The 15,367-nt window shown below is 48.7% G+C and overlaps 1 protein-coding gene across 1 annotated transcript; it reads right to left on the bottom strand.

Annotated features, from left to right (window-relative positions):
• Window positions 1-1,023: 1,023 nt before the first annotated feature.
• Window positions 1,024-14,235, bottom strand: LOC124029684 (extracellular sulfatase Sulf-1-like; the record flags this gene model as incomplete). Its single annotated transcript, XM_046341310.1, has 3 exons — window positions 1,024-1,197; window positions 12,826-12,977; window positions 13,996-14,235. Coding segments are annotated over 3 exons (566 nt in total), but the record flags the coding sequence as incomplete, so codon positions are not given.
• Between the last annotated feature and the right edge of the window lie 1,132 nt (window positions 14,236-15,367).

The raw sequence follows: 15,367 nt of genomic DNA, 5'->3' as shown, positions 1-15,367 counted from the left end.
TGCAAATGTTGAACTTATTATATGGCTACTAATACTGGAAAAGCAAAATAAAAGTCCAAGTATACAGATTTGTGGATATTCTTGCAGAAAAATGTCATGTTAATGTAAATGTCTCCTTCACGATTTGCCCAAATGTACCTGGGGACTTCACACTAAAAGTCTTGTAGTTCACTCACACTTCAAGTTATTCCGTCTGAAACGTTACACATACACTGCTGCCATCTTGTGGACACCATTGAATTACAACCAGAGTGATGCTATAACTGGGACCTTTCAAAGTAGAAAAAGAACGGTTGGTTTTTTTCTTTGCATTTTCTTCTACCAAATCTATTGTGTTATATTCTCCTACATTCAAACATCAAAGTGTGTCCTTTCAATTGGTACCAAGAATATGCATATCCTTGCTTCAGAGCCTGAGCTACAGGCAGTTAGATTTGGGTATGTCATTTAGGTGGAAATTGAAAAAAGGGGACTATCCCTAAGGGTCTAGTAACAGCCTCCCCCCAACTCCAACCAATGGAGAGGCCTAACTAGCCCTGTCCTGAAGATCAGAACGCTGCTGGATCAGAAACCATAAGGACTCCAAGAATCAAGTGTGAGCGTACGTGTGTGTGAGCGTCACGTGTGTGTGCGTATGAGCATACGTGTGTGTGTGAGCATGCGTGCGTGTGTGAGCGTGTGTGTGTGCGTGTGAACGCGCGTGTGAGCGTACGTGCGTGTGTGAGCGTGCGTGTGTGCGTGAGCGTGCGTGTGTGTGTGAGTGCGTGTGTGAGCGTGTGTGTGTGCGTGTGAGCGTGCGTTCGTGAGCGTGCGTGTGTGCGTGAGCGTGCGTGCGAGTGTGCGTGAGTGTGCGTGTGTGCGTACGTGCGTGTGTGAGCGTGCGTGCGTGTGAGAATATGTGCGTGTGTGAGCGTGCGTGCGTGTGAGTGTGCGTGTGTGCGTGAGCGTGCGTGTGTGAGCGTGCGTGCGTTTGAGTGTGCGTGTGTGCGTGAGCGTGCATGTGTGAGCGTGTGTGTGTGCAACTCACATGTGTTGGGAGGCATTAGGGAACATCTCTGCGTATTGTGGGGCTGAGTCCTCCGGCCCGTGGGGGGCAGCGTGGGTGAGGACCATCATCACTGGCCGGTGAGGGTACACCTTCTTGGACATACGGAAGAAGTTGATACTGTCGTTGGTGATCAGGTCCGTGAAATAGTCCTGCAACGGCGAGAACAACAGGAAGTTAAGTATTACAACAACAGGAAGTTAAGTATTACAACAACAGGAAGTTAAGTATTACAACAACAGGAAGTTAAGTATTACAACAACAGGAAGTTAAGTATTACAACAACAGGAAGTTAAGTATTACAACAACAGGAAGTTAAGTATTACAACAACAGGAAGTATTAGCTTTCCATCTGGAATCCTTAATGGTCAAACGTCCATAGTCTGTTTGGGGAGAATACAACAACAAAGTAGTAAACAACCAACACAGTTTTAACACAACAGAACAGCAGAATGTGTCATTGTGGTTGAACGTTCCTCATCTCTGTTTCATCAACAAAAACAATAACAAAAACAAAGGCGGTGTGGGGTGACAGTCGTGTTTCTAATAATGCAGATTCCATGTTGAATTCACCTTTGTGTGGATAAAATGTCTTGTATTGTACAGGTTCTGTCCAGAACAGACGATTGGAGCGCACAGTGTTGACTACATGGAGCTCTATTCCACATCAGGTAACTGACGCAAGAGGTAGAATCAGAAAATACACCTTATGGAACAGCGGGGAGACACACACACAGGTACAGACACACAGGTACAGACACACAGGTACAGACACACAGGTACAGACACACACAGGTACAGACACACAGGTACAGACACACACAGGTACAGACACACACAGGTACAGACACGCACAGGTACAGACACACACAGGTACAGACACACACAGGTACAGGCACACACACACAGGTACAGACACACACAGGTACAGACACACAGGTACATACACACACAGGTACAGACACACAGGTACAGACACACACAGGTACAGACACACACAGGTACAGGCACACACACACAGGTACAGACACACAGGTACAGACACACACAGGTACAGACACACACAGGTACAGACACACACACACAGGTACAGACACACACACAGGTACAGACATACACACACAGGTACAGACACACGCACACAGGTACAGACATACGCACACAGGTACAGACACACACAGGTACAGACACACACACACAGGTACAGACACACACACACAGGTACAGACACACACAGGGACAGACACACAGAGGTACAGACACACACAGGTACAGACGCACACAGGTACAGACACACACAGGTATAGACACACACAGGTACAGACACACACAGGTACAGACACACACACACACACAGGTACAGACACACGCATACAAACACAAACGCTAGAACATACACTCTACACACACGTACATTGTGATATTGTTGTATTATACATTTTGTATTGTAGATATGTAGTGGTGTAATAATGTTATATGATGTACTGTTTTATCTTTTTGTTTTATATGGAATGTAAGTACTTTAATATGTTTGGACCCAATTCATGATCTGACTTACAGTATAAGACAAGGACACTCTAGAACCCTAGGACACTCTAGAACTCTAGGACACTCTAGAACTCTAGGACACTCTAGAACCCTAGGGCACTCTAGAACTCTTGGACACTCTAGAAGTCTAAGACTCTAGGACTCTAGAACTCTATGAATCTCTAGAACTCTAGGATACTAAAACTCACAGGCACTAATGATTTGTTTGATCGTAGCTAGCTACTTAGCTAGCTACATAGCCGTCTTTGTATCAAAGATAATTGTGTAGTCTAGAGCGATTTTCTAGGTTCGCTAGCCATCTATTGTCGTTCTTTTAACGCAACGTAACGTAAACAACACTGCTAGCTAGCCTGCTAGCCCCCGAATAGCAACACTGCAGAAACTATTACACTCAACGAAACGACTTGATTAGTGTAGTGTCAACAACGCACCCACTGCCAGCTGGCCTACTTCAGCAGTACTGTATCATTTTAATCATTTTAGTCAATAAGATTCTTGCTACGTAGCTTAACTTTCTGAACATTCGAGACGTGTAGTCCACTTGTCATTCCAATCTCCTTTGCATTAGCGTAGCCTCTTCTGTAGCCTGTCAACTATGTGTCTGTTTATCCCTGTTCTCTCCTCTCTGCACAGACCATACAAACGCTCCTCACCGCGTGGCCGCGGCCACCCTACTCTGGTGGTCCCAGCGCGCACGACCCACGTGGAGTTCAGGTCTCCGGTAGCCTCTGGAACTGCCAATCTGCGGTCAACAAGGCAGAGTTCATCTCAGCCTATGCCTCCCTCCAGTCCCTCGACTTCTTGGCACTGACGGAAACATGGATCACCACAGACAACACTGCTACTCCTACTGCTCTCTCTCGTCCGCCCACGTGTTCTCGCACACCCCGAGAGCGTCTGGTCAGCGGGATGGTGGCACCGGGATCCTCATCTCTCCCAAGTGGTCATTCTCTCTTTCTCCCCTTACCCATCTGTCTATCGCCTCCTTTGAAATCCATGCTGTCACAGTTACTAGCCCTTTCAAGCTTAACATCCTTATCATTTATCGCCCTCCAGGTTCCCTCGGAGAGTTCATCAATGAGCTTGATGCCTTGATAAGCTCCTTTCCTGAGGACGGCTCACCTCTCACAGTTCTGGGCGACTTAACCTCCCCACGTCTACCTTTGACTCTTTCCTCTCTGCCTCCTTCTTTCCACTCTCTCCTCTTTTGACCTCACCCTCTCACCTTCCCCCCTACTCACAAGGCAGGCAATACGCCGACCTCATCTTTACTAGATGCTGTTCTTCCACTAACCTCATTGCAACTCCCCTCCAAGTCTCCGACCACTGCCTTGTATCCTTTCCCTCTCGCTCTCATCCAACACCTCCCACACTGCCCCTACTCGGATGGTATCGCGCCGTCCCAACCTTCGCTCTCTCTCCCCGCTACTCTCTCCTCTTCCATCCTATCATCTCTTCCCTCCGCTCAAACCTTCTCCCACCTATCTCCTGATTCTGCCTCCTCAACCCTCCTCTCCTCCCTCTCTGCATCCTTTGACTCTATGTCCCCTATCCTCCAGGCCGGCTCGGTCCTCCCCTCCCGCTCCGTGGCTCGATGACTCATTGCGAGCTCACAGAACGGGGCTCCGGCAGCCGAGCGGAAATGGAGGAAAACTCGCCTCCCTGCGGACCTGGCATCCTTTCACTCCCTCCTCTACATTTTCCTCCTCTGTCTCTGCTGCTAAAGCCACTTTCTACCACGCTAAATTCCAAGCATCTGCCTCTAACCCTAGGAAGCTCTTGCCACCTTCTCCTCCCTCCTGAATCCTCCGCCCCCTCCCCCCCCTCCTCCCTCTCTCTGCAGATGACTTCGTCAACCATTTTGAAAAGAAGGTCGACGACATCCGATCCTCGTTTGCTAAGTCAAACGACACCGCTGGTTCTGCTCACACTGCCCTACCCTGTGCTCTGACCTCTTTCTCCCTCTCTCTCCAGATGAAATCTCGCGTCTTGTGACGGCCGGCCGCCCAACAACCTGCACGCTTGACCCTATCCCCTCCTCTCTTCTCCAGACCATTTCCGGAGACCTTCTCCCTTACCTCACCTCGCTCATCAACTCATCCCTGACCGTTGGCTACGTCCCTTCCGTCTTCAAGAGAGCGAGAGTTGCACCCTTCTGAAAAAACCTACACTCGATCCCTCCGATGTCAACAATTACAGACCAGTATCCCTTCTTTCTTTTCTCTCCAAAACTCTTGAACGTGCCGTCCTTGGCCAGCTCTCCCGCTATCTCTCTCTGAATGACCTTCTTGATCCAAATCAGTCAGGTTTCAAGACTAGTCATTCAACTGAGACTGCTCTCCTCTGTATCACGGAGGCGCTCCGCACTGCTAAAGCTAACTCTCTCTCCTCTGCTCTCATCCTTCTAGATCTATCGGCTGCCTTCGATACTGTGAACCATCAGATCCTCCTCTCCACCCTCTCCGAGTTGGGCATCTCCGGCGCGGCCCACGCTTGGATTGCGTCCTACCTGACAGGTCGCTCCTACCAGGTGGCGTGGCAAGAATCTGTCTCCTCACCACGCGCTCTCACCACTGGTGTCCCCCAGGGCTCTGTTCTTGGCCCTCTCCTATTCTCGCTATACACCAAGTCACTTGGCTCTGTCATAACCTCACATGGTCTCTCTTATCATTGCTATGCAGACGACACACAATTAATCTTCTCCTTTCCCCCTTCTGATGACCAGGTGGCGAATCGCATCTCTGCATGTCTGGCAGACATATCAGTGTGGATGACGGATCACCACCTCAAGCTGAACCTCGGCAAGACGGAGCTGCTCTTCCTCCCGGGGAAGGACTGCCCGTTCCATGATCTCGCCATCACGGTTGACAACTCCATTGTGTCCTCCTCCCAGAGCGCCAAGAACCTTGGCGTGATCCTGGACAACACCCTGTCGTTCTCAACTAACATCAAGGCGGTGGCCCGTTCCTGTAGGTTCATGCTCTACAACATCCGCAGAGTACGACCCTGCCTCACACAGGAAGCGGCGCAGGTCCTAATCCAGGCACTTGTCATCTCCCGTCTGGATTACTGCAACTCGCTGTTGGCTGGGCTCCCTGCCTGTGCCATTAAACCCCTTCAACTCATCCAGAACGCCGCAGCCCGTCTGGTGTTCAACCTTCCCAAGTTCTCTCACGTCACCCCGCTCCTCCGTTCTCTCCACTGGCTTCCAGTTGAAGCTCGCATCCGCTACAAGACCATGGTGCTTGCCTACGGAGCTGTGAGGGGAACGGCACCTCAGTACCTCCAGGCTCTGATCAGGCCCTACACCCAAACAAGGGCACTGCGTTCATCCACCTCTGGCCTGCTCGCCTCCCTACCACTGAGGAAGTACAGCTCCCGCTCAGCCCAGTCAAAACTGTTCGCTGCCCTGGCCCCCCAATGGTGGAACAAACTCCCTCACGACGCCAGGACAGCGGAGTCAATCACCACCTTCCGGAGACACCTGAAACCCCACCTCTTTAAGGAATACCTAGGATAGGTTAAGTAATCCCTCTCACCCCACCCCCCCCCCTAAGTTTTAGATGCACTATTGTTAAGTGACTGTCCCACTGGATGTCATAAGGTGAATGCACCAATTTGTAAGTCGCTCTGGATAAGAGCGTCTGCTAAATGACTTAAATGTAAATGTAAATGTAAATTTGATGGAAATGAGAGGAAATGTAGGTGTCAGGATTTGGCCAGGGTTGTTCCGGTTTTTGGTCACTAGATGGCCCCATTGTGCCTTTTGACCTTTTCTTTTCCCTTGATCCCCATTATTATTTGCACCTGTGCCTCGTTTCCCCTGATTGTATTTAAACCCTTTGTTTTACTCAGTTCTTTGCTCTGTGTTTGTATGTTAGCACCCAGCCCTAGTACTCTGTGAACTCTTGTTGATCCCGGTGGACTATCTTGTGGAATTCTGTTTTTTGTTCTTGTTTGTTTGATTTTAAGAATCTTTTGAGGCTTTTTGTGCTATACCTTCCACCTTGTGGATTTACGTTTTTGTCTTGGAGGATTACCTTTGTTCTGGTGGAATTCCTTTTGAGGTTGTGGAGTTACATGTTTTCCTGAAGAACTTCACTTTTTACTTCATTAAATACACCGTCTCAAGTACTGCTGTGTCTGCCTCATCTTCTGGGTTCTGCTGACTATTCGTGGCTCAGTTGGTTTAGTGACTGTTTCTCACTCCGGAGACCCGGGTTCGTAACCGGGTCCTGACAGTAGGTCCTGCAGTATGTGGCATCCAGAGCTGCAGAGAGATTTTCTAATACCAAAATCACCATCAATCAATTAAATGTATTTATATAGCCCTTTTTACATCAGCAGATGTCACAAATTGCTGTACAGAAACCCAGCCTAAAACCCCAAACAGCAAGCAATGCTGGTGTACAAGCACAGTGGCTAGGAAAAACTCCCTAGAAAGGCAGGAACATAGGAAGAAACCTAGAGAGGAACCAGGCTCTGAGGGGTGGCCAGTCCTCTTCTGGCTGTGCCAGGTGAAGATTAGACACCTAGAGAGAAACAAGGCTCTGAGGGTTGGCCAGTCCTCTTCTGGCTGTGCCAGGTGAAGATTAGAAGAATACATTAAGGCAAGATTTTTCTTCAAGATGTTCAAATGTTCATAGATGTCCAGCAGGTTAAATCAGAGGTCGAGAACGCAGGGGCCGTAGAGGGAGAGAGAGAGGGAGTCAAAAACAGCAGGACCAGGACAAGGTATCACGTCCGGTGAACAGGTCAGGGTTCCATAGCCGCAGGCAGAACAGTTGAAACTGGAGCAGCAGCATGACCCGGTGGACTGGGAACAGCTAGGAGTCATCAGGCCAGGTAGTCCTGAGCCATGTTCCTAGGGCTCAGATCCTCCGGGAAGGGAGGGAGAGAGAGAATTAGAGGGAGCAAACTTAAATTCACACAGGACACCGGATAAGACAGGAGAAATACTCCAGATATAACAGACTGACATAGACCATTGCAGCATAAATACTGGAGGCTGAGGCAGGAGGGGTCGGGAGACACTGTGGCCCCGTCCAATGATACCCACGGACAGGGCCTACCAGGCAGGATACAACCCCACCCACTTTACCAAAGCACAGCCCCCGCACCACTAGAGGGATATCTTCAACCACCAACTTACTACCCTGAGACAAGGGTAAGTATAGTCCATGAAGATCTCCTCCACCAAGGCACGAGCCCGAGAGGACGCAAAACCGGACAGGAAGATCACGTCTGTGATCAACCTACTCAAGTGATGCACCCCTCCTAGGGACGGCATGGAAGAGCACCAGTAAGCTAGTGACTCAGCCCCCGTCATAGGGTCAGAGGCAGAGAATCTCAGTGGAGAGAGGGGAGCCGGTCATGCAGAGACAGCAAGGGCGGTTCCTCGTTTCAGTGCCTTGCCGTTGACCTTCGCACTCCTGTGCCGGACAACACAAGACAAAGTTTTTTCTCTCAACCGGTGTGATTACTACCTCTGAGGATATAGAGCTTGAGGTAGTCACCTAATACAAGTACTTGAGAGTATGGCTAGATGGTACACTGTCCACTGGCTAGATGGCACATATCAAAGCTGCAGGCTAAAGTTAAATCTAGATTTGGTTTCTTCTATCGTAATCGCTCCTCTTTCACCCCAGTTGCCAAACTAACCCTGATTCAAATGACCATCCTAACCATGGTAGATTACTGAGATGTAATTTATAGATCGGCAGGTAAGGGTGCTCTCGAGTGGCTAAAATGTTATTTACCGTTCGGCCAACAGATTGCCACCAATGCTCCTTATAGGACACCTCACCCACTCTATACTCCTCTGTAAACTGGCAATTTTTGTATACACGTGACAAGACCCACTGGTTGATGCTTATTTATAAAACCCTCTTAGGCCTCACTTCCCCTTATCTGAGATATCTACTGCAGCCCTCATCCTCCACAAACAACACCCGTTCTGCCAGTCACATTCTGTTAAAGGTCGTTGTCGTCTTATGTCTCTCTTTATGTAGTGTTGTGTTGTCTCTCTTGTGTTTTGTCCTTTATTTTTATGTAATATATCTTTATTTTTAATACCATCCCCGTCCCTGCAGGAGGCCTTTTGCCTTTTGGTACGCCATCATTGTAAATAAGAATTTGTTCTTTAACTGACTAGCTTAGTTAAATAAAGGTTAAAAAAAATATATATAGAATGTTCATGATGTCAATGCGACAACTGTTGATAGACGTAACTGGTAAAGTCGCTCTGGGTATCTCCTCCGATTTCATTACACTCTTGTCTGTGTGAGAGCACAGAATAACTGACACATTTACCAATACCCGTTGAATTTGGCCGGTGTCAGTAAACGTTGGTAAAAAAAAGCACAATTAAATTGTTGCTAGCAGCAGTTGCAGTCACCAATGCTCTAGATAACATGAAGACAGCCTCACCAGCTCTGCTAGGGTGAGTAAAATGGTCAGTGAGCTGTTCTCTCATTTGTGTTTGGAAGTAGCTAGCAAGCTAGCCAATGTTATGGGTGTAGATAGCAAGCTAGCCAACTTTAGCCAGTTAGCTCGGGGGCTTGACTGCTGTTGTTAGGTCAGCTAGCTAACGTTATGGGTGTAGATAGCAAGCTAGCCAACGTTAGCCAGTTAGCTCGGGGGCTTGACTGCTGTTGTTAGGTCAGCTAGCTAACGTTATGGGTGTAGATAGCAAGCTAGCCAATGTTAGCCAGTTAGCTCGGGGGCTTGACTGCTGTTGTTAGGTCAGCTAGCTAACGGTACGTGTCTGATCTGTGTAGCAATACGATTCGTATCTCAGAGCCATTTGCTTTGCTAGTTATAACCTAAAGCATTGAACCTGGTCGGTTAGCTTCCTGCAGATTCATGCAGGGTAGTAACATCATGAGTTGGGATTATGGTTCATTGTTTAGCTAGCTAGCTACATGTCTAAACAAAAGACTCCACTATGCAAGTAACAATTTCAAGAGAATGTTCATGATGTCACTGCGACAACTGTCGATAGACGTAGCTGGTAAAGAATAACTGACAAATTTATGAATTTGGCCGGTGTCAGTAAACGTCGGCAAAAAAAAGCGTAATTAAATTATTGCCAGCAGCACAGTTGCAGTCACCAATGCTCTGGATAACAGGAAAACAGCCTCACCAGCTATGCTAGGGCGAGTAAAATGGTCAGAGTGAAGTGTTCTCTCATTTGTGTATGAAAGTAGCTGGCAAGCTAGCCAACGTTATGGGTGTAGAAAAAGAAGAGCTCTCCAGTAGGTACCAAAACACTCTAAGGCCATTTTCTCAAAAGGGAGGTTACAAGTTTATCAACATACAAAGCAGAATTACTTTCCCCTTGTTACTCAACTGTAGTGTCTGACATACCATTTTCTAGCTCTGACTCTCTACTCTTACCCAATGTAAAAAACACAATTTCTAATTTTGCTATTAAAATGGTTTTATAGCTGACTTTAATGACCTACTGGATCTGAGGAGGGAGGGAGGGAGACTGGTAGAGAGCGAGAGTGAGAGCTGAGAGAGTGAGCGAGCGAGTGAGAGAGAGCTTAGAGAGATAGCGAGCTGAGAGAGAGAGAAGAGAGAGCTGAGAGAGAGAGAGAGAGAAGAGAGAGCTGAGAGAGAGAGAGAGAGAGAGAGAGAAGAGAGAGCTGAGAGAGGCACATGGCATTAGCATGGTATTACTGTCCTGCTGTCCTCCAAACCACCTTGACTCTTACCTTGAATACCCTCCAATAGGAATGAGCCAGAACATGTGTCTCAAATGGTACCATATTCCCTAAATAGTGCACTACTTTTGACCAGAGCGCTATGAAGCCTGATTAAAAGTAGTGCACTAGATAGGGAATAGGGGTGCCGTTCGTGGCGCAGAGTGCTGAGGGAGGTGAGAGTGATGTGTGTGAGTGTGTGAGTCTGGGTGTGTGTGTGTGTGTGTGTGTGTGTGTGTGTGTGTGTGTGTGTGTGTGTGTGTGTGTGTGTGTGTGTGTGTGTGTGTGTGTGTGTGTGTGTGTGTGTGTGTGTGTGTGTGTGTGTGTGTGTGAGTGTGTGTGTGTGTCCACTGCCCACCTCAGTGATTTTAATGAATAAGGTCCACTTGGTTCAGAAACCACAATGTGCTCGTCCAACCGTCCATCCATCACCCAGTCTCTTACACACCTCAACCTCAACACGTAGGAACATTTCCCTCCTCCGTCTAAGTCAACAAGACAAGTTATTTATCGTCTGACTACCAGGCATTTTCATACCCGTCCTTCGGACAGACACTAAAACAGGATTACATACCAAATGGCACCCTATTCCCTAGTAGTGCACTACTTTAGCCTGAGATACATCCCAAATGGCACCCTATTCCCTACGTAGTGCACTACTTTAGCCTGAGATACATACCAAATGGCACCCTATTCCCTACGTAGTGCACTACTTTAGCCTGAGATACATACCAAATTGCACCCTATTCCCTACGTAGTGCACTACTTTAGCCTGAGATACATACCAAATGGCACCCTATTCCCTACGTAGTGCACTACTTTAGCCTGAGATACATACCAAATGGCACCCTATTCCCTACGTAGTGCACTACTTTAGCCTGAGATACATCCCAAATGGCACCCTATTCCCTACGTAGTGCACTACTTTAGCCTGAGATACATACCAAATGGCACCCTATTCCCTACGTAGTGCACTATCCTACATATATAGATATAAAAAAAAGAAAGAGATATAAATATAGAGAGACGCAGGGTGGTAATTCCTAAAGGCAACTTCTCCTCTCTTGGAGGCTGTTTTTTGATCTCTAAACGTTGTCATGACAATGAAATTCTCATTCTGCAAATGAGACGTCACTTCAAATCATCAAATCAACGCTCTGCCATTAATTTACCCAGAATGTCTAGCCTGTCTCGTACACGCCAGGGACATAAATCAATAGGAACCTCTGCAATTAGCCGGGAGGAGACGTTACATTAAATTAGATTCAGCCCTAAAGGAAAAACAAATAGGTAATGGGGTTTTAATGGAGCAGTTATGCAGACAGGAATTGGAAACACACACACACACACACGCACGCACACACACACACACACACACACACACACACACACACACACACACACACACACACACACACACACACACACACACACACACACACACACACACACACACACACACACACACACACACACACACACACACACACACACACACACACACACACACACACACACACACACACACACACACACACACACACACACACACACACACACACACACACACCCGGCGGGTATAGACCAGACACACACACACACTCCCTGCGGGTATAGACGAGACACACACACACTCCCTGCGGGTATAGACCAGACACACACACACTCCCTGCGGGTAAAGACCAGACACACACACACTCCCTGCGGGTATAGACCAGACACACACACACTCCCTGCGGGTATAGACCAGACACACACACACACTCCCTGCGGGTATAGACCAGACACACACACACTCCCTGCAGGTAAAGACCAGACACACACACTCCCTGCGGGTATAGACCAGACACACACACACTCCCTGCGGGTATAGACCAGACACACACACACTCCCTGCGGGTAGAGACCAGACACACACACACTCCCTGCGGGTATAGACCAGACACACACACTCCCTGTGGGTATAGACCAGACACACACACACTCCCTGCGGGTATAGACCAGACACACACACTCCCTGTGGGTATAGACCAGACACACACACACTCCCTGCGGGTATAGACCAGACACACACACACTCCCTGCGGGTAGAGACCAGACACACTCCCTGCGGGTATAGACCAGACACACTCCCTGCGGGTATAGACCAGACACACTCCCTGCGGGTATAGACCAGACACACTCCCTGCGGGTATAGACCAGACACACTCCCTGCGGGTATAGACCAGACACACTCCCTGCGGGTATAGACCAGACACACTCCCTGCGGGTGTAGACCAGACACACTCCCTGCGGGTATAGACCAGACACACACACACTCCCTGCGGGTAGAGACCAGACACACTCCCTGCGGGTATAGACCAGACACACTCCCTGCGGGTATAGACCAGATACACTCCCTGCGGGTATAGACCAGACACACTCCCTGCGGGTATAGACCACACACACTCCCTGCGGGTATAGACCAGACACACTCCCTGCGGATATAGACCACACACACTCCCTGCGGGTAGAGACCAGACGTACCTTGGAATACTCCACGCCGTGTTTCTCCTTGTAACCGTTCCGACAGACGGTGTAATTATAAAAGCGAGAGTTTTTGATGAGCCCCACCCATTCACGCCACCCGGGAGGGACGTAGCTACCGTTGTACTCGTTCAGATACTTCCCAAAGAACGCTGCGGAGAGGACGAGAGGAGACAGAGAGAGAATTAAGAGTTTGAAAAAACCTTAATGTGCAAATTTTCCTTTGGCTTTTCACACAAACTGTTAAAAGTACGGAATGGCAGGAGGATCATGTCAGGAAAATGTTTTGTCTTTAAAAACATGTACGTATTTTCTCCATAGCTGATGATGCAAAAAAAACTAGCAATGTTTCTCATTACCTTATAGTAGGGTCATGACAGTGATTTGGCCTTGTAAATGGGTCTTTATTTTTCTCTGGTCCTAACACTTTAATTAAACCTCTTCCTTAGGAGCCAGGTACCAGGAACTGTCTGTTAAACTTTAGTACCAGGAACTGTCTGTTGACTCTAGCACCAGAAACTGTCTGTTGACTCTAGTACCAGGAACTGTCTGTTGACTCTAGCACCAGGAACTGTCTGTTGACTCTAGTACCAGGAACTGTCTGTTGACTCTAGTACCAGGAACTGTCTGTTGACTCTAGTACCTGGAACTGTCTGTTGACTCTAGCACCAGGAACTGTCTGTTGACTCTAGTACCTGGAACTGTCTGTTGACTCTAGCACCAGGAACTGTCTGTTGACTTTTCAGTTCCTGGTACTAGAGTCAACAGACAGTTCCTGGTACTAGAGTTAACAGACAGTTCCTGGTACCTGGTTCCTAGGAGGTAGGTGGTGTAAAGGTGGAGCTCATTTTTCTCTGTTACGTCTGAATGGGGAAACCTTTACCACAGGGGACACAGTTTGACATGGGAACACGGGGGACACAGTTTGACATGGGGACACAGGGGACACAGTTTGACATGGGGACACGGGGGACACAGTTTGACATGGGGACACAGGGGACACAGTTTGACATGGGGACACAGGGGACACAGTTTGACATGGGGACACGGGGGACACAGTTTGACATGGGGACACGGGGGACACAGTTTGACATGGGGACACGGGGGAGAGGACACTACATGTTCCGTATTATAACAATAGACGCTAGAAAAGTTCCATAATGCTCTCACCTGTCCTGTATCCCGTGTTGTTGAGGTAGACAGCGAAGGAGCGTGGTTCATGCTGGGCCTGCCAGGACGGCGAAGAACAGTTCTCGTTGTTGGTGTACGTGTTGTGATTGTGAACATACTTCCCTGTCAGCATGGACGAGCGAGACGGACAGCACATAGGCGTGGTCACAAAGGCGTTGATGAATGAGGTGCCTCCATTCTCCATTATCTTACGAGTCTTATTCATCACCTGGAGAGAACCTGGAAAGGAGGAGGAGGGTGGAGAGGAGGAAGAGGATGGAGAGGATGATAGAGAGGAGGATGGAGAGGAGGATGGAGAGAAGGAAGAGGAGGAAGAGGATAGAGAGGAGGAAGAGGATGAAGAGGAGGAGGATGATAGAGAGGAGGAAGAGGATGTTGATGATGAGGAGGATGGAGAAGGGGAAGAGGATGAAGAGGTGGAGGATGATAGAGAGGAGGAAGAGGATGATGATGGAGAGGAGGAAGATGATGAAGAGGAGGATGATGGAGAGGAGGAATAGGTTGGAGAAGAGGAAGAGGATCGAGAGGATGAAGAGGATGAAGAAGAAGGAGGATGAAGAGGAGGATGGATAGAAGAAGGAGGGAGATGAGGAGGAGGATGATGGAGAGGAGGAAGATGGATGGAGAGGAGGAGGAGGAGGGAGAGGGAGGAGGATGGAAAGGAGTAGAAGGAGGATGGAGCGGAAGAGGAGGATGGAGAGGAGGATGGAGAGGAGGAGGATGGATGGAGAGGAGGAAGATGGATGGAGAGGAGGAAGATGGATGGAGAGGAGGAGGGAGAGGGAGGAGGGAGAGGGAGGAGGAGGAGGATGGAAAGGAGTAGAAGGAGGATGGAGAGGAAGAGGAGGATGGAGAGGAGGATGGAGAGAAGGAGGATGGATGGAGAGGAGGAAGATGGATGGAGAGGAGGAAGATGGATGGAGAGGAGGAGGGAGAGGGAGGAGGGAGAGGGAGGAGGAGGATGGAAAGGAGTAGAAGGAGGATGGAGAGGAAGAGGAGGATGGAGAGGAGGATGGAGAGAAGGAGGATGGATGGAGAGGAGGAAGATGGATGGAGAGGAGGAAGATGGATGGAGAGGAGGAGGGAGAGGGAGGAGGGAGAGGGAGGAGGAGGAGGATGGAAAGGAGTAGAAGGAGGATGGAGAGGAAGAGGAGGATGGAGAGGAGGAGGATGGATGGAGAGGAGGAAGATGGATGGAAAGGAGTAGAAGGAGGATGGAGAGGAAGAGGAGGATGGAGAGGAGGATGTGAAATAAAATAACAATTATTATCTTCAATGCCCTGTTGCTCTCTCCTGGCGCTGATAATTAGTTGAATTCATTGCAGTCTTGACAAATGGTCTAATTAACCGA

This window comes from Oncorhynchus gorbuscha, unplaced genomic scaffold, assembly GCF_021184085.1.
Source record: "Oncorhynchus gorbuscha isolate QuinsamMale2020 ecotype Even-year unplaced genomic scaffold, OgorEven_v1.0 Un_scaffold_7258, whole genome shotgun sequence".
NCBI classification, from domain to species: Eukaryota; Metazoa; Chordata; class Actinopteri; order Salmoniformes; family Salmonidae; genus Oncorhynchus; species Oncorhynchus gorbuscha.
Note: the sequence above shows the minus strand (reverse complement) of the source record. Positions and strands in the feature narration are given on the sequence as shown.